The sequence below is a fragment of the Phaethon aethereus genome (genome assembly GCF_964289735.1).
Source record: "Phaethon aethereus genome assembly, chromosome: 3".
NCBI classification, from domain to species: Eukaryota; Metazoa; Chordata; class Aves; order Phaethontiformes; family Phaethontidae; genus Phaethon; species Phaethon aethereus.
The window spans coordinates 108,844,092-108,863,515 of record NC_138576.1 but is presented as its reverse complement, the minus strand read 5'-3'; the positions used below and the strand labels follow the sequence as shown (position 1 = coordinate 108,863,515).

At 44.1% G+C, this 19,424-nt stretch overlaps 2 protein-coding genes across 3 annotated transcripts in view; one reads left to right on the top strand and one right to left on the bottom strand.

Moving 5' to 3' along the window:
• Positions 1-648: 648 nt before the first annotated feature.
• Positions 649-12,913, bottom strand: BROX (BRO1 domain and CAAX motif containing; the record flags this gene model as incomplete). Of its 2 annotated transcripts, XM_081997381.1 has the most annotated exons (12): positions 649-735; positions 1,233-1,392; positions 2,861-3,011; positions 4,075-4,156; positions 5,466-5,551; positions 6,932-7,021; positions 7,584-7,689; positions 8,052-8,124; positions 8,784-8,879; positions 10,201-10,297; positions 11,881-11,987; positions 12,783-12,913. In XM_081997381.1, 12 exons carry the CDS (start codon positions 12,881-12,883, stop codon positions 649-651), a joined length of 1,236 nt encoding a protein of 411 aa, XP_081853507.1. The 2 variants fall into 2 exon arrangements, with proteins under 2 accessions (XP_081853507.1, XP_081853508.1); XM_081997382.1 differs by lacking the exon at positions 8,784-8,879 and having other exon boundaries at positions 12,783-12,883.
• A 2,139-nt stretch (positions 12,914-15,052) lies between these two features.
• Positions 15,053-19,424, top strand: part of AIDA (axin interactor, dorsalization associated) — a gene marked incomplete at both ends in the record, with an annotated part of 28,090 nt that continues 23,718 nt past the window's right edge. The window contains 2 exons of the mRNA XM_081997062.1: positions 15,053-15,162; positions 18,887-18,956. Coding sequence (XP_081853188.1) covers positions 15,053-15,162; positions 18,887-18,956 — 180 coding nt within the window. The remainder of the gene's footprint in view (positions 15,163-18,886; positions 18,957-19,424) is intronic.

The window sequence follows — 19,424 nt, the reverse complement described above, 5'->3', positions numbered from 1 at the left end:
TTTAATTTAAGGACAGACTAGATAAAGTACTTTACTATAAATTCTAATGCAAGAACCCTAATCTATAGAGGAAAGAACAGAGGCTGATCATTTCAGAAGAATATAAATAATGCTCCAGTTATGCAGAACTTAAGGTTTTCCAAGTTCTGTGAAATACCACTAGGGTGTTACAAACCAAACCCAGATTTTCTTCGCTCACTACAATTAAGTGAATCAGAACACAACAGGGTGTTAAGCCTTAATGACAAAACTGAATAAATATAACTGTTCATGCAAACTTTTGTTTGCAGAATTTGACATTATATAGCATATAATTTAATGGAAAAATCCTCAATCGTTACAATCATGATACTTCCTTTGCTATTTGCGGGTAGAAACTAAACCCACAAGAAGAAACTCTCTGGAGGCACAATAGGAACATTTAAGCCCAGTCATTCTATGATATCCCACTAAAACCAAAAAAAAGTCAGATATAAATAAACTCCTAGAAATTTACCACATTCTCAAGCAAGATAGATGCATACTAACAAAGTAAATTAAATTAGGTTTCTGAATTAAAAAGGAAGGATCAGAAAATGGGAGATAAAGACTTAAGCCCCAGAGTCCAATTAATACAGTTTCAAAGTGAATTCAAAGCACTTATGGCACTTAAGAAATCTGGCATCCACTGTCTTTTTGAGGCTTTATATCTGGTTCCTTCAGAGGTTTTACTTCTTCATCTGGTTTTGGTTTAGCCTGCAAACAAGAAGAAAAAAAGCCCTAAAAACCACAAGTACAAACCACTGTGTCTGCACAGTATTTAGTCACGGCTAGCTTTACATATTCTAATCTAACCGTCCTCTCTCTTTTCAAGGCTGAAGGCTTTGAGCAAGCCTCAAGCAAGGGCGAAAAGCCAAATATTCTCTATTTCAGCATCCTTAAATAATCCTTTTCTAAAAGAGAATCCTTCTGTAGCATTCACTCCTGTAACATTTCACCACCTTCTACACATTAAAGAACTTCCTCCTATTCGGGTCTTCAAAAAAATGACTCCTAACTTCCAGATGCTGACAGTATGGCAGAGAGGTTAACTGACTTGCCTCCTGGCACAGTGGAAATGCGAGCTCAGGTGGCAGCCTTGTGTCTATGTCCTGCACTGAGCTGGGGTGCATTACAGAAGAGCACAATAGTAACTCTGTATTATACACCAGAATAAATCTAACGGGAAAGAATAGTACGTAAGATTATCTTACAGTGTCATCCTTTGGCCTCTGGGTAAGATCAAATGCCGCAAGTGTTTCAGGAGTCCAGTGTGCGTTCAGGGCAGGAAATTCAAAAGGAACAGGCTCTACTAAGCCATAGTTTGCTTTCAGTTCCAGCTGGGGAGCCTCTGCTGGCACCTTCTGAAAATAGCTGTAAAAGAACATAGCAACATATTTAAACCACAATGCACTATCTCTGCAAGTCTCGTTTGCAATTCTAAAGGAAACCAATCTGTTTCAGGTTGTTGGTTGTTTTTTTGTTTGTTTGTTTGTTTTATTTACAGGGGCAATCATGGCTGCTCCCTTCCATTTCATTAAAGCACTATCAAACATGCATTCTGTCAGCAAGATTCAGAACAAAAGCAATTCCTTCTTGCTATTCATCCCCTTAATAGCTAGGTGGGGTTTTTTCCCTACTTGATAGTGCTCCAATGAGAAGAGCACCTTTTGTCCAAAAAGACCTTCAAAATCTGAACGAGGACTTAAAAGACTTCCCAAGAAAGATGAAGAGGACAGTTCTTTTCCTAAATCAGTCTTAATGTGCCACAGTGCACACCAGCAACCACATTGCAACACCCACAAAGACTTGCTGCAACACAAATCCTGAATGAGGGTGTAAATCTACCCTTGGCAAACCAACAAGAGCTGAAAACTGATAAATACTGACACATGCTACCTTACTTCCTGCGCTGCAGCAGAGCTCTGTGGCAGGCATACCTCCCAAAACAGTCACTGGTTACCTGGTTTCTCTTTCTAAGTTTGTTTCTAGAGGGATATGGATTTGCTGAAATCTCCTGTATGCTGTTGTTGTAAGCTATGACAACAGTTATTGGAACCAAAGCAGAGCAGAGAATTTCTTTCCCTATTTGCAGTTCAGCTTGATGTACTTGATAATACTTTTTGTTTAGTCAATTCCCCTATTATTCAGGTCTTTAAATATCATAAAGTGACATAATAAACCTGTTATGGAATACGAAATCAAAAGAGGAGAGGAAGGGAGAAAGAAATGTGCAAAAGAATTCTAAAGTCAAATTAATTTTGCTATTTTAAACTGCTTCCAAACTCTTTTTGGAAGGGGCCATTAACTAACAGAAAGCCCTGTTCACCATATTAATTGTACTTAGATTGGTAAAGCTCCTAGCACCCTAAGCATATTCTTCACTGAAGGCATGACTGTGTTTTGACTTCCCTGCTAACAAAGCAGAACCAGCTACACATCTTCTCCATTTTCTCTCTCTTGCCTTTTGTCTACTAGATGCCAGCAGCTGGGAAGAGGGCATTAGAGAAACACATCAGCCTCTGAAGGACTTTCTCTTGTGCAGAAGGAAAAGAAACAAAGTGGCTGAGGAATGAAGGAAGAAAACTGCTTAACCTCTCCAGCATGTCAGTCCAACCTACCCTGCTGAACTGGAACAGAACACAGAGAGGGTGGTAGCACAGACCCACAGCAAATCTGCTAAAAGAAAATTACAGAATTGCAAATTTATCTTTAAATTCCGTGCCATGCCTTAAAGGAATACAAGAACTGGAGTGTAAAATTTACCATACCAATTTGAAATAAAGGCAAATGAGGTAGTAACATTTCATATAGAGTACTGTACCAACCACAAATTACTTACATGAATCCATTCTCTCTCTGGCATTTTTCTAGTGTGTTCTTAATCAAACTTCCTAATTTCCTAAAGAATAGATGTCCAGAAGGTTTGGCAGTAGTCCCGGGCCCTTTGGTTTCTCCATATTCTTTGCACAATGCTTCAGCCTTGGCAAAAACTTTGCAAAAAAGAAATGTAATAAAAATCATTTACATGAGTCTATTAAACCACAGTTCTGATCTACAGTGCTTCAGTTTTAGGAGATACCAGAACCCATTCAGGCATCTTGCTTCTTAGAAACAAAAATAAACTAGCTTAAAGGCAGCACTTCCAGCCAAGATCTACTGCATCCAGAAAGTGACTAGGAACAGAGAGGAGGGGGAAAAAAAAAAAGATAGCTTTTTGGGTAGGAAGATGCAGGAAAGCATTCTTACATGTGGGGCAAAATGCAACAATAAGTCTGAGAAATGTGCCACGTAGGAGTGAAAAGGAGAGGGTATGAAGGTGTCCACACACAGTTGATGCCCCAAAATAAGCAACATTTAATATGGAGTGGGAAAAGAAGCACTCTTCTCTGAACAGCAGGCACAGTAGAAAACACAGTATTTGTTTTACTGCAGGTAATCCAACTTAGTTTGTTCTTAATAAATTCTTATTTATTTTTCAAATTTCATATTAAAAGTTTATAGTTTAATGATTTGAGCATTTTTTTGATACACTGTGGTAAAGCTATGCAGTGCAGGCCATGGGGGTAGCAATAGCTTTGAAGAGAGGATGGACAGAAGACCCTGAACTTCTCTTATTCTACCTTTCAAATGAACAGAAAGGAAATAAGTTACTGAAACCTGTTTAAAAAAACCAAACAAACACAGTCTAGCTTTACTGTTTAATGTAAGACAGAGCAGCCTCCCAAGCAGAAAAGGCTGCAGTAACTTAACATCCAGACCAGAAAACGTGATGACTAGACAATTGATTTTTACACTGTATTGCAGACAGTTCAAAGCCAGACTTTGACAGGCTGAGAATTGAAAACCGAGTTTTCTGCAGCACTGTTATGAAAGACAGTCTTTGGTAAGACAAAAAAAAAAAAAAAAATACTGTCTCTATTCAAAAGCGTGCTGGGTTTTCATCAGGTGACAGATAAAATCTTAAGTTTATGGGAGACCAAATAAACACAATACAGCAAAATAAAACAGACAGGTCATCATCAGACCCTGTAAGCCAGTCTCAATCATACTTACATTTTTCTGATTCCTGCAGAGATCTGATTGCTTCTCCACATTTATCACTCGCCAGTAAAGTTTGACCATGGTAACAGTATGCCTAGCGGGAGAGGACAAAGCCATTACCAACGTCATTGGGCACTTCCTGCACCAAGTCACTTCTGCTCTTCCTTACATCAGAGTTGCATCTCTTTGCAGCTGACATTCCCTGCAGATGGCTGACAGCTTGGGAATGCAAGTCAAAGCGGCATTCACTGAACAATGCAGTTCCACACAGACATCGTGAGGTAGGTATGAAGCAAGCTGTCTCAAGTCTAGCCAAGAGTAACCTGGAGCTTCATGAGGGCTTTTTTACCAAAAGCACTTAGCATATAGTGTAGTTCAAACCTCTCTCTCACTGTACCAACATGCAGCATTAAGCCCCATCACAGAACGAGGATGAACCCCAGTCAAGTTTACAAAGACTCTAAAAACTAAAGCTACCTGAACACTCGAAAACTGAATCTGCAACAAACACCACTGAATCCAGAAGCAACGAGGTGTTCTGCTGCTTGAGATATTTTGCCACAGTACAAATATCTTTTCCGCCCAAAAAGTCCCATTCCTTCATGATCATGCTTGAAGATAGTACTTTAATCCGGTAAGAACTGCATCGCCTCTTTTCTATTATCAGGAGTTGTTGAGTTTAAATACTAAATACCACAGGTAGAGGAACAATCCCCTGAACTAATGCCTACCTTGCATACCTCCCTTTAATGTTTGTTCTCACAGTACAGCAAGTTTTACCTAAATCTACCATTGCCCATATTACAAAAAAAAAAAAAAAAAAGGTACCACAGCTCTGACCCTCCCTCACCTCTCAAACTTGCTAAATAAGGCAAGCAGCTTTTAGCTACAGGCTTAACGTAAGAGAAAGACAACTGTTTAGTTTGGGCCTTTTTTTACAGTATTAAAGAGTGAGATTACAGGCTGTGGCAGGCTACAAGAAATAAACCGTGAATTGAGCAGCTGATGACCCCAAGAGCACCACTGCACTTGCTAAGCTAGTCACACAACAATGGACAAAAAGGACAGCACTTGGAATGGTACCTAACATTACTTGAGACAGTTTCATTCAGGGCCTTCAAAAAGATGGTCAGCTCTGAATTATGCCTAGAATCAGATTGTGATGCAGATAATGGAAGTATTACGCTCAATCTGAATTGCTTCAGTTAACGATAGGTGATCACAAGAAAGTCCACGCTGCAGTAATTCCACTTGGTTCAACAAAACTACTTCAAATGCCACTAACACTGCCTAGTCTCTCCTCACAGCATGGAAAGAAAGTCGAGGCAATACTTTGCCTCCATCCCCTATCCAGCCCTCAGACAACATTAAAAACTGTGACTGCTGTCAACTGAAGTACTTACATAGGCCATATAGAAAGAGGTCTTCAAGTTTAAGTACTTCCTCCATTTACCTACATAGGTTGGATCCAAACTGGATAATGTTTGATCTATGAACACATATGTAAAGTTATTCTTTAAGACATTTCCAAAAAGAAGAATCCCACACACACTCAAAGACCAGAATTCTTAAACCTAGCAACAGATCTTAACTATAAAGTAGCGAGAAACAAGTGACAAGATTACTCCTGCAAAGGCACAGAGAAGCTACGAGGAAAAAAAAGAAAAATATGCAGTTTATTGAACTGCCATGCAGTTGTCCCTAGAAACCCTGAAACTGCTGTCCACTAAGTTTGGAAGGCTAATTCTCCTAAGTATTTTTAGGCAGCATTTCAAAGCTTGTTCCTAGTTTAAGTATTGACCTATAAAAGCTGACATATGTTGCAATATCCCACCTCTTAAGCATTGATTCCCATATTTTTGCACTTTTCTCATTTGCCTCAGTAAGCCCACAGATCAGCTTACTCATCTGGAAGGATGTACATAATTAACCTGCTACACGCTTTACGGTATCGTAACCTGCTGCCCAAAGGCAGCTGAAACACATGCCATTTACATCAAGCTATTTGTGCTAGTTAATTTTCTAGTAGCTAGTATGGGGCTGTGTTTTGGATTTGTGCTGAAAACGGTGTTGATATAGGGATGATTTCGTTACTGCTGAGCAGTGCTTGACAGAGTCAAGGCCTTTTCTGCCTCTCACCCCACCCCATCAGTGAGCAGGCTGGAGGTGCACAAGAAGCTGGGAGGGGACACGGCCGGGACAGCTGACCCCAACTGACCAAAGGGACATCCCATACCATATGGCATCGTGCTCCGCATATAAACCTGGGGGAAGAAGGAGGAAAGGGGGGACATTTGGAACTATGGAGTTTGTCTTCCCAAGTCACCATTATGGGTGATGGAGCCCTGCTTCCCTGGAGATGGCTGAACACCTGCCTGCCCACGGGGAGTGGTGAATGAATGCCTTGTTTTGCTTTGCTTGTGCATGTGGCTTTTGCTTTACCAATTAAACTGTCTTTATCTTGACCCACAAGTTTTCTCACTTTTACTCTTCCAATTCTCTCCCTCATCTTGCTGGCGGAGAGCAAGCGAGCAGCTGTGCGGTGCTTAGTTGCTGACTGGGGTTAAACCACACCACCATTTGTTTGGTGCTATTACATATTCTCAAGACATTACTGTATTCTGTCTCCCCTCACTAGCATTTCCTACTATTAACTACAGAAAAAGATTGCCATAAACACAAAAGGCCTTATCAAAACAGATCTGTTATGCTGATAACTCAAGCCTTAAACACACTAAACAGAAGCTAAATACACAAAGCATATCCACTGAGAAACAGTGTTAATATCGCAATTTATGGGCAGGTGAAATATGTCTGCTGGCAAGAATGCATAAACCAGGTCACTAAGTATACAAAACAAGACACTTACCAGCTTTTTGGTAGAAGTTAGCTGTTTCATAAGCAAGAGCGGCTATTAGTCCTGGATTGTGTTTCAGCTCAATAGCTCGAGCAATTGTCACTGAAAAGAACCCAAACACCATTCCATACCACAGTATTAAAGTTTAATTGAAAATGTCACATCAAATCAGCAGAGGCATTTAGCATTTTAAAACCTCTTTCTGAACAGAAAACAAGTATTGTGCAGTCAAGCAAACTACAGAATAAAGACAGATTGCTTCTTGGGTAGAATGATTCCAAATTAATAGATAAGCTGAAGGAAGGTTAGTCTTTAGACTAGCTAGTAAACAGAAGCAAAGGAACTGGAAATTTATGTTAGGCAAGCATGGTGGTGAAGAGACTGCATGAAAGGAAAAGAGAAGAGGGGAGGAATGTCACACACAAGTTCTTCCAAAGTGGTTGCATTTGTAATATCAGACTGATTTTTGGCATTTTCCTCCTATAATTGTAACTTAAGTTTCTTTAAAAGCAACTCACCCCACTAAGCCACAGTACCTCATCAGAAGGAGAAAAAAAAAAAAAAAAAAAAAAAGACACCGCTGCCAAGCAGACTTCATGAGACATCAAAGTAACCCGCAAAGGCTGTCATTTCCCATCCCCAACAAACGTATATTTGCAGGTACCTTCTTGAGCTTCAGCTTGGCACTGTATGATGTAAGAGTCTATAAGTCGAGCTTCTAAATCTCTTCCCTTTTCTACAGGCGTAATCAATTTTGGAATGTGACTTTCCTAAGTACAAAGCAAGTCTCAAAGTTAGTTTAGGCTTAACAGCATTGCTGCCAATGCAAAGAAAGTCCCTTATTCCTAAATGGATGGGACAACTGAGTGAAGGTCCCAAGATGGTTGGCTGCACTGTTGCATGGGCTACTGGGCAGACAGATGGATTACTCTTCCACCGCCACGGGAAAGAGCAGCAGGGAATGAGTGGTAGCACAATATATTAATACCCTTCTTTTTCTTGTATCATTCAGACAGTCTGAGGTATTTGTTTACTCTGTAATCTCGTCAGAGAAGCAAAGGCATTTCTAAAACAAAAAGTCAAGTATTTGGGGGCAACTTAAAGAACAGACAGCAAAGACAGGTTTTTCTACCTTCAAATGTTTAAAAATCCCAGCTGCTATCTTCAGGCTTCTGTGAACATCTTTTGCTTCATCTTCTGTTATACTAAGAATATAGAACAAATCAATGAAATTTTTGTTAGAAATAACAACCTCTAGGTGTCATTTAGTTCCACCTCCTGCTTTGGAGCAGGACTATCAACAACAGTAGATCAGGTCAGTTATGGCTTTGTCTAGATGAATCTTGAACCCTTCATGAATCAAGAGTCCACTCACTCTGTGTAACCTGTCCCACTGCTGTGCCACCTTCATGGTAAAAAGCTTTCTTACAGTGTCCAATAATTAAATAATCAAACAGAACTCACTTGAAAAAAGAAATGTAAGACCTTGTAATGACTTTCAAGTAAAAGGTAACCTCAGTGTTAAAAGGCAAAGCTTTAGAAATCTGTAGATTTCTAAAGAGCTGTGATTTTGAGAATCTCAACTTTGTACCTGGACATTTAGAGCAGGACTGATGAAGGGTTTATTCACAACCGACACTTTCTCTACACCACAGTCACATGGTACTAGTACACTTTGTTCACAGATGGAAGAAGGGACTGAAGTACACTTGGACATTACAGCACATGAATGAAGGCCAACTCCCTCTTTGAACTCCTGCTGTCTCAGCTGGACATGCACTACAGCAGTCAAAACTCAGAACCTGCTAAATTTTTTGGTGGAATATTGCTGCACTGGAATTACTAAGAAAAGAAAAACACTTACTCTTCTTTTCCAGCGAGTCTTGATGCATATTTTGTGTACCACAGAGCTACATTAAATCCCATGGAAACCAGTTCAAACACTGCATCCTGCTGGGCACTAAAGACAGACAGACAAAAACCCCCCAAACAATTTAATGCTTTCCATTTTGTTCTGACAAGCTCTCTCTGATGATAGTTCACAGAGCATGAATTGCCATTTCTCTCCATAAAGTATTTTTCATTTAAGAAGTCACCAATTTCTAATTCAGGACCTCCTACTTGCTGAACTGCCTAAAAGAAACTTCAGTTTTTACTTATTCCCTTTAAGAGCTCATAATTATAATTTCCCACATTCAGATGCCTACCCTTCCCATTTGGGAACTCTTATTTTAAAACAGTAACTTGAGATTTGTTTAGCTTTGGGTGTGGCTGACATTTTTCCATCCTTTTTTTTTTTTTTTTTTTTTTTTTAAGTTGCACATTTTGTGGAAAGCCTTGCTCTGGAATGTCTACTTTAAAATTGTAGCTGCTAAGTTAATAAGTCAGTCTATTACATCTCCCTCAGATGAATGTTATTGCAAGTATTTATGTAACTGCAGTCAAACGGCACGTGCAAACAACAGGAAATTTCAGAAGCTAAAAACATGGCCTTTGAAAAGAGTGAACTTGCAATCACAAGCTCAGTATAGCTTAGGAACTAGTAAACTTTAAAAAGAAAGGTGTGGGAGTAGGAAGAATAATGCTGGCACAAGTACAAGCATGTACGAACATGAGAAAATTAGAAGAGAGTCCTAATCAACAGATTGTCTTCCAAGGGGAACAAAAAAGCTTTGAGGAAGTCAAGCACTTCTTCTAGATAAAGCTTGACAAATTTGTAAGTGTGTTATACAACACATTTACCTACAATAGCAAGATACAACTGAATAATCCAGAAGGTTACAGATCTGTATTCCTACTTAAAACAGAAGCTTTGTTTGTTTGTACCAGGAGCACACGTACTAGGAGCTTCAGAGGACAAGAACGAAATCAGATCTTCAGCAACTTTTGTACTTCAAAACACTCAGAAGATACCGGTCAGGCATTAGTGCCAAATGAATCTATGTTATCATATTCAATTCACCAATACTCTCAAGGTTCTTCTTTGTACTGCTCTAGCCAACTGTAGATATAGTTTGTTGATCAACTAAGACACAATGGATCCTTCTACCATGATCATGTATTATTGCGCCTTTACATAAAGGCAACACATGATTCAGAACACCTAATGCAGTACGGCAATTATCAAAACCACAAAGCAACAAGTTTTTGGAAACTACTTTGGGTTCAACATTTTGCTACACCTCTAAGTTTTCCTTCACACTTGTGCTGGCACACGTGCATATACATAACAGACCAGAAGAAAGCAGCTGCATACCCTGTAATCATAAAAGCATATGTACCTTGGAACTTGCCCTTGTAATGTGTCTGTCCACTTGAAATTCTGAATATACCTCAACTTGCATTCTTGGGAAGAGTCATCCAGTGAAAGGATAAAACCTATGGAATAAAAAAATGTACCGACAGGCAGTCTCAAAGTAAGAAACACAAACAAGTAATAAGAAATGTGGATCAATGAGAATATGGATATAGACAAAGAAATGTTTCCTGCTGTACCACTCAAAAACCTGTGTTACTTCCTGAGGCTTTTATTCCTCAATATCTTGAGAACAAGATGTACAAAAAACCCAAACTGGCTACTACAAGAAACTGCTTGCCCAGCAGCTTACCAACACAACCCTGCGAGTCTTGATTGCTCAAGGAAAACCTTGCAGATGTCTGCAAGTCCTGTATGGTGACTAGCTGGAAGTTAGACTGACCCACGTATAGGATGGCTGAGGTTGCTCAAGGAGAGTGAGTGACTGTCCCTACCATCATAGTGGCCACCAGGAAACTCCAGGAAAAGCTGCCTGGTTAACAGGGAGAGGGAAAAGCACTTATAAGCATGGACTCACCTAGTCATGATCTCTTTTGTCTCCAGGGCTACAGGAAATTGGTTCTTTATGTCCAGCAGCCCAGAAAGCAGCAGTCAGTGGGATGAAGCTCATGCTATGGGATGTTCAAATCCTAGCATATGCAGACCCAAGAAATTTTTCAGGGAGGAGTAAGATGGACCTTGGTCTGATCAGGTCTTACAGACTTCAAGAACTCAAGACTTGCAACTGCAGCTATTGGGGCTATAGTTCTAGGTGCTGTCACATGATTATAAAGACAGAAAATACTTGTTCCTTTCACATGCAGAAGATTTTAGTGACCAAGCATAATGTTTTCCTGAAGAAACTCTCCAAATCTTGTCTGCAGCAACATTGACTGTAATCTTACCTGCATCTAGAATGTTGCATTAGCTGGGACTGAGTTCCCAGGGACTGAGGAAACTAAACCAACTTGAGCTGCTTCACTTCCCACAGACTGAAAGATCAGAGTTTCTATGAATCAGCTGATTCCTGAAAACTTGGGCCTAAGAAACTTGTCTGAGCACCTGACTGCTAAGAGAAAGTTATCAAAATATTGGCAGGAGGAAGGTTTCAAGGGAATGCATCATCATAGGTGACCATCTGCTGAAAATGTAGATTACTAAAATGAAAGTCCAATATCTACATTACTGAAAATGTAGATACAACGCTAATGAGTGCCCATATATACACCTAAGACAAGCAGCAGCAGAAGTGTAAACCTGCAACAAGTCTATTATCTAGCATTAGACAAACCAGAAGTTTACACTGAAGAGCAACTCCTATCAACTAATTTATAGCCTCAATTTATACTTAAGAGCAATACACCACAATCTAAGAAATAAACATTTTCTCCTCCAGCAGGAAGAAGAATGAAGTTAAAAGCAAGAGGACAGGACTGCCAACACTAACTACTGGCAGGGTCTCAAAGGACATCAAAACTTGCAGAAAGGACCTGGTGAGTACCTATGACTGGTATTAAGCATAGAACCCATGAAGATACCCTCCTTCCCGAGAAGTGCAAAGCTTCTTCACAGAAGATTAGCACAATACAAATTCTGACAAGTGTCATTAAAACTGAAGTTATATACCTCTTGATGTATTAGCAGTATTGCTAATAAATATTCCCACCTTGCAAGAGCGAAAAGTACAAGTCAGTTGCATTCTTCATCATTTCTGGATTACAACTCAAGTCTGTAAACAGCTCCAATAGTCGTGTTCGAGATAATCTCAAATCACTGCATGGATGGGGGAAAAAAAGAAAAAATAAACCTAAGAAATTCTACCCAAAAATGTGCTATTCAGAAAGTACCCACCCATGTATACCACCACCCTTTTGGCTAAGAAAGTGAAGCTAACCATTCAATTTAGCTATCTGAAGGCAAGGAAAGATATTTTGTGAGGAAGATGCCAATAAATACAGAAGAATGTTCCTTTCTCCTCCAGATACATACGACTGACTCCTTAGTTTAAAGTACAATCTATTTTGGACAGACAGCAATGGATAATCAGTAGTCATTATCAATCTCTTGTTCTAACACAAATTAAAATAACTATGCCTTTATCTACCAAGAGGTTGGGTGCAGGGGGAGAGAAGAGAAGCAACAAGCACAAACGTTCTTCAACATTAGAATGGGATGACCATATGAAGAGATAGGAATAGATCTGCAAAATAAGACAAGATCTCTTTTCATTATATTCCTATCTACAATAGAACATTCATGCCTTATTCACTTATGGAAATTACTTTAAGTAATCTTTTGCAGAAGAATGCAGCGTCATCAGAAAGACAATGAAATGTTTAGTCTTTTGCTTCTGCATTATTATAATAGCCCTTGCTATACACTCAGAGACTTGAAAACTGGATAATTCATTCTTTGTAACTAAATGTTCAGTGTTATCAGTGTCTTCTTGTCTCCCAACCTACGCATTTCTTGTCATCCTCAGAATAAAAACTGAAGAGTAACCATTACTTTCAAGGATGTCCTCTAAACTGTGAGAGACAGAGTGAAGTTAATCACAAGTACGCTTACTTGCAAACCTTCGTTGCAGCTGGAGTCGTTGCTACCCCATAAAAATTAAATGAAACGGGAGCTGTAGCCTTCAAAGGGTTGCGATGAAACCAGTGGGTCATCTTCTTTTTGTAGTGCTGTTTACGCCAAACCTGAAGTGTGGAAAGACATGAATAGCTCCAGGAAAAGGTACAACTGAGATGCTATATATGTTATGTTCCTCAGCTGACAAAAATATATTCCAAATGCAAACAATTATGAAAAATATTAATTTGGAAAGTTGTATATCATTACAGAGAAAAAAAATTAGATTTCTTTTTTTCCATTTGAAACGCTAAGCTTCCATATGCCTTGCCTTCATCATCCATGTACTTAGTTTAAGAATTTCACTCTGTTGAAATAAAACAGTCACCTCAGAAAGCGTATGTAAGTTAGGCAAAAAGCTATTACCTACTTTGCTCTATATTACTGCATACTTTCTTACTCAAAAACCCCGACATTCGTTACCTCCTCCATAAGGCTGAATATTTCCCATGTAATTTACAGGTATATTTCAATTCACTGAGATCATTATATTGTGTCTGGTGAATCTATTATTAGCTTTTGTTGCAGCACTGTTGATATAGATGCAACTGCAATTATGTAGTAACCCTTGCTCAAAACATGGATATATTTACATACATGTAACAGTACAGCTAAAACAGACCATCTTCTACCTCAATTTCAGCAAACATATCTAACATAAGCATTCCAATGAGCTTTCAACAGCAGTGCACGGTGGGAGAACAAAACATAACAGGCAAACGTTGAAACAAGGGAGGTCCGTACTGGATAACAGGAGAAACTTCTTCGCCATGAGGGCAGTAGAACTGAGGAACAAGTTGCCCAAAGAGCTTGTGTGCTTTCCATCCTCAAAGGCTCTCAAGACCTCACCGGATAAAGCCCTGAACCACCTGGTCTGACCTCTGAGCTGACCCTGCTCTGAGCAGGGTGTTGGAAGCTCTAAGACCTCCATCACCTTATCATCCCTTTTGTATCTTTTAAGTTCATCGTTATAAAACACTTTTCAGCTTTGCTGGGGGGGGAAAAAAAAAAAAAAAAAGATCTGCCAAGCAGCGACCCCCTGCCACCGTCCAGGCCTTCCTGGCCGAACAGGGGACTTGTCATGTCAGCACCTATCACGACACCTTCACCCACCTGCGCAGCGGTCTGCACAACGGGGATCCGCTGTCACACCGGCAGCCAAGGCACGGGGCACTTTGGCAGGCACTTAATAAAACATCTTCCGCGTCCAAACCGCCTTTACCCCCCGCACTCGACAGAGCACAGGGCGGGTTCCTCGGCGAGAGCCTGCCCGCTGCCGACCGCCTCAGGCCCGCGCCGTCGCCTGGCCAAAGTCCGCCGCGGGGCTGGGGGCACACACCGACCGACGACCGCCTCGGCGTGCGGCCCCTTTCACAGTAGTAGCCGCGGTGCCGCCCGGCCCCTCGAGCGCCGCCGCCACCAGCGAGACAGGCACAGGCGCCGGGACGCTGCCGGTAACCGCCCGCCGCCACTTCCGCCCGGCCCTGCCCCGGCGCCCGGCCGTGCGTCAAACACCCGCCGCCGCAGGCAGCGCCAGCGGAGAGCCGATGACATCGTCCCCCGCGGTCCGACCGCATCGATCCCGCCGGTTATCCCCCCGCCTCACCGGGTGTCACTGGCCCCGCCGCTGGGGTCTCCCTCCGGGACAGCCGACGGAGGCAGGCCAGGCCCCGCAGCCCTCCCCCGGTAGGGACCCCTCAACGCCACAAACAGAGGCGGGAGCGGAGGAGACGGCGGCCCGCGGCCGCAGTGACGCCCCTGCACAGGAGCGCCGCTGCTTACCTGGGGGGTGCCTTCCGCGGCGGCACGACCAGGAGGGGCGCGGAGGGGAGGAGCAGAGCGATCTCCGCCCGAACGCCGCCGCTAAGGCCCAGGCTGGGAGGGCGGGCTCCCTCAGGAGCCACGTGACCTCCGCCATGCCACATACCGAGGCGGAAGTGGCCGCTTCCTCCCCCCCCCCCCCCCGCCCCGCCCCCGTAGCTGGGGGCGCCTCCGCCTCGATAGCAATGGCGCGGGAAGGCGGGCGGGGCCGGCGCAGCCTACCTCGCTGGGCGGCGCTGGCGGGAGACACTCGCCGCGTTCGGTTGTCGCGGCGGCGGGGCTGGGCTGGGCTGGGCTGGGCCGGTGGCGGGCGCGGGGCTGGCGGGAGCGGCTGCCCGGCGCGGTGCCCCGGCCCGGGGTGAGCATGGTGCCCTAGTGCTGGGGCTATGTCGGAGGCGGCCCGGAGCCTCCTGCAGCGCTGGGGCGCCAGCTTTAGGAAAGGCACCGACTTCGACTCCTGGGGGCAGCTGGTGGAGGCGATCGACGAGTACCAGATGTGAGTGCGGAGGCCGGCGGCTCCCGCCGGTCCCCGGCACGGCCCCAGAGCCCCATGCGAGGGGCTGGGGGGAGGGAGCGGCCTCCGGGCGGGGCGGGGCGGGCCGGGGGGGGCCCTGCTGGGCCTAGGCCGCGGCCCCCCCATGCCCTTCAGGCCCCGCCGGCGGGTCCCCTGCCCTTGGCTGAGGCGCGGGGCCGTGGGTCAAGGCGTCCCCTGAGGCGGGGCGGGGTGCGGTGGGGGGGTCGCCCGAACCTGCCGGGAGCCGCCCCGTCGAGACCGGCAGTCGGTAGCGGGTGCGCGGCCGGGCGCAGCCTCCTCGCTGGGGGCGAGGCGGGAGCGGCCCGTCCTTTTGCGAGGGTGGCAGCCGGCTGGCGTGGAGCTGCTGGGCGCCCCGGGCGTGGGCCCTCGGGGAGGCCGTTGGTGGAGCCCCATGGCGACGGGCACCGGTGGGCAGGGGTACCCCCATCCCATCGCCCTCTCCCCCGGGCACCGTGCTTGTGGGGAAGGGGGGAGCCGGCAGAGGCAAATGGGCTGCCGAAGCATCAGCCTTCCCCCAAAAGACTGCAGAGGACCCATCAGGGTGAAGACCGGTCCATTGCACACTTGTGTGTTTTCAGCCCTGATGAAACCGGGGTGGGAGATTGGGGAACCTGGCAGCCCCGGTTGGATGGGCTGGCACTGGGCGGGACTGCACCATCCGTGAATCCTTTGGTGTCAGAGGAGTCCTGGCACTGTAGGGCACTGTTGATGGTATCCTTAGGAACACACCTGGTAGCTTTAGTCAAACGCTCTCCTCTACTACTCTGTTCACCATGAAGGTGAAAGTTATTTCCTTGCGCTCCCAAGTATTGCAGGCTAAGTTTTTTATGGTGAATTTTCTGGAAGAAGTCCAGAGGGTTTGCACTTGTTCCCCAAAAGAAAGTCAGCTGAAGACATGACCTGTGAGAGATCTTCTAGTGCTATTCAGGCCTATTCAAGTTACAGGCTGTAACTGCACTGGCTACCAATTCAGTTGCCGTTCAAAGTAACTAGCCTGCTGGCCACATACAGCATAGTCATGAGATGCTATAATCTCATCATTTCATTCACTCACCAGACAGGATGATGCAAGCTCAGTTACTTGCAGTTTGCTGATGGTTTTTAGAGCAGGGCAAGCTGTTACTAAAACCTTGGCACAGGGATGAAAAGAAGTTCTCTTCTAGATCTCTATCTCAGAAGAAAAAGAACAATCATTGGAAAGTAAAAGAAGATATTTTTAATAACTGCCCTTATGTGGACATCTACAAGGAGTCCAGTAGGATCCTAATGCTTTAAACTGTCTTGGCAGTCTCAGCAGGCAGTTTCACATAATGTTGTTTCTTCAGAATGAAAAGTCTTCAGGCTTCTCATTCTGAGCTCGCTTCATCGAGAAGTATGATTGCTAAACATTCGCAGACGGTCCAATTTGAGAGTCAAAGTATAACTTTTGTTCCCTTCCTCCCTGCATCACTTGTGTCTGACAAGAACTGAGGTGTTCCCTGTGCCCTTGCCTTATTCTGACTTTGGAGCAGTGTGATATCTTTGTCAGAAAGCTCCTCTTGGGTAGTTGTATTGTAAGCTGCTCTTACAAGCCTTATCAGTGAGTTTCTGCTGAATAGAGTAGTCATCAGTAGATGAACTCCGTGGTGCCAGGAGGGAGAAGAAATGGGAGAGAAGATCAAAGGATTACAGGGAGATATTTCCTAGGGAGGAGCAGAACCTTTTCAGTGTGCATAACTGCTTCTTGCAGATACAGCAGGTAAATTAATAACAATTTCAATCTATAGGGTAGAAGTTGCAAATGAGCACAGGGCAAGATACCTACATGTAGCTCTGGAGAGACCTAACAGCATGGCTTTATGCTGTTGCCTTCTCAAATGGCAAGCTGAGGTGGGATGAACAAGTGTGTTGCTGCAGTTGGCTGAGTGCTGCTAACGTTGGCAAGGTCTGTACTGATCAACACAGGGGAGGCTGGGGAGGAGCTGTGTGCGGTGACCTTGCTGACATTGAGAAACATTTTCCTGAATCTAAGCTAGTTCAGTCCATGGATTTAATGGCTGCTGATGTAAAACACAGTTATTTGCCTCCCGTGTCCAGGGGGACCTACATCTGCTCAGGTCTTCATGTTACTCCTGGAAGTGCAGGAAGCTTGGTGCAAAGATTGGCCCTTGTTCATTCAGGCGCTTACTCATGCAGGAGCCCCCCTGAGCTGCCAGCAGTGCCTTCCCTGTTGTGAATGTCCCTGTGTGTGGAACTTGGTCTGATCCAACTTTGAACAAGCTTCAAGTGGGATGCCAGATGCGTTTATTTGGATTAGGGTGTGTTTTTTTTATTAGTGACGAATGGAAAGAGGGTTGTGTTACTGATGCTTGCAGAAATGTTAATACTGTGATGGTGCCTGTTGCGGGTGGCATATTGCTGCCATGGTGGTATGTTTTAAATCATTACTTTTAAATGCCCTTTCTACATGTCCAGTGTATCATATCAGTGGGATGGTAGGGCAGGAGTGTCCATTTGGGTTCAAGCGTATTTGTGCTTTTTGTCTTTTCCCAGGCACCATCTTTCCCCCTTTATGAAGGGGGACAATGCCACCGAGTTGTGCAGTTACCTTGTCCTGTTTGGTTGCCTTTTTGCTGGTGCTAGTTAAAATCTACAGTGGCCTCAATCCTTGTTTCTTTTTTTAAGAGTGCCTATTTTTAGGAAAAGCAAAGAAATAATTAAGTTCTGATTTTTGTGTTTGTTTGATTCTGACACAGGCTTTGATGGTAATCTGTTTTGGTGTTTGCATCTTGGTGTATGTATTTTAAGCTCTCCCAGGCTAATCCCCACCGCAGTGGTGGCGAGAAGCTGAATCCCTTTAACAGTGCAAACTTGTGAGGTTCCAGACGGAAGTGTGTCACGATGCCCCAGTACTGCTGTCCCTGGGCCTCCCCTCAGCCCCCAGTCCCCCCTCCCCCCTCTGCTTTTAAAAATAAAAATTATTTACAGGGGATGGCAACAATTGCCCAGAGGGTTTTTCTTCTTTAATGTTCCCCTTCCTCCCCGGACGGAAACTGTTAACTCTTCCCATAGCTTCCCTCTCTAGCTTCCTTTCGCTTTCTGGAGCTGTTTGCTTGCAAGTTACTTTGCAAACCCCTTGGTACTCCCGTCTCCGTGGTGACCAGGGGTGGGGTCTCTGCTCCGCATGGGATGCTGACAAATGTGCGCGGATCCACCCCGGCAGCCTGGGCCAAGCCGCCCTGTGCCTGGCTTGCAGCGCTGGGAGAGCGTGCCGCCGTCGCCTGGGGTGCCCGGACCCGCGCCTCCTGGCAATCCGACGCGCCTCAGACCCTCCCCGTGAAATTTATGTGGGCTTCTAGCGCAGTGGGGATTGTTTGTCATTGTAAAGTAAGGGGATGGGGAGAGGAAAAAGGTCCGTGCTTATAAAGGGGCTCTTGGCTAGAAGGACCTTCTTAGCAGTTCTTCCTTCATGATACGTTATATATGTAGTCTTTCCTGCCTCATGTAGTTGCCTGCTTTGTCCACCTTCTAGGTTTTTTCAAGTATGGCCTGCCATGGTTATAGAAATCTTTATTAAAAAAAACTCGAAAGCTATGTGGAGCAGCAGTCTGTGAACGTTTTGGCTGACATGTTTTCTGGAGACTGGGGGTGTGTGTGTGATTCTGTGTTGTGTTCCCACTCTACAATTTTCTTTCCCCCCATCCAGATTAGCAAGGCATCTACAAAAAGAGGCACAGTCTCAGCACAACAACTCAGAATTCACAGAAGATCAAAAGGTGAGTATTGCTGTTTGCTCAGTCAAGGAGCTTGACTCGTAGATGTTGATGTGTATTGTGTGGTTTGGTTTTTTGTCTTGCAGACCAAAGCATTATGAGACCTTTTTTCCTCCTTCAATACACGCAAAGAGAAACAGAGCGCAGCATGGCTAAAACAGTTGCTGTCATTAGATGTGACAGATGCTCTGCTGTGTAATACTGAATGTCACGCATGCTGGCCAGAGTCCTTCATAACCTGGGTGTTTCTTCATTTGCATGACCTTTTGATAACTTGCTTATACAACATTAGCACAACTTAATGTTGTGAAGTCTGAATACAAAATGTCTTGAACTGCAAACATTGAGGTTGTTAGCTTAACATGTAACACCTGACTGGGAAGGGTCCTGGCAGAATACTCCCTAGTAGTACCTTAGAATGTTATTTGTTTATAATCTTCCAAAATACTGAAATTACTTTTCTTCTGCCTC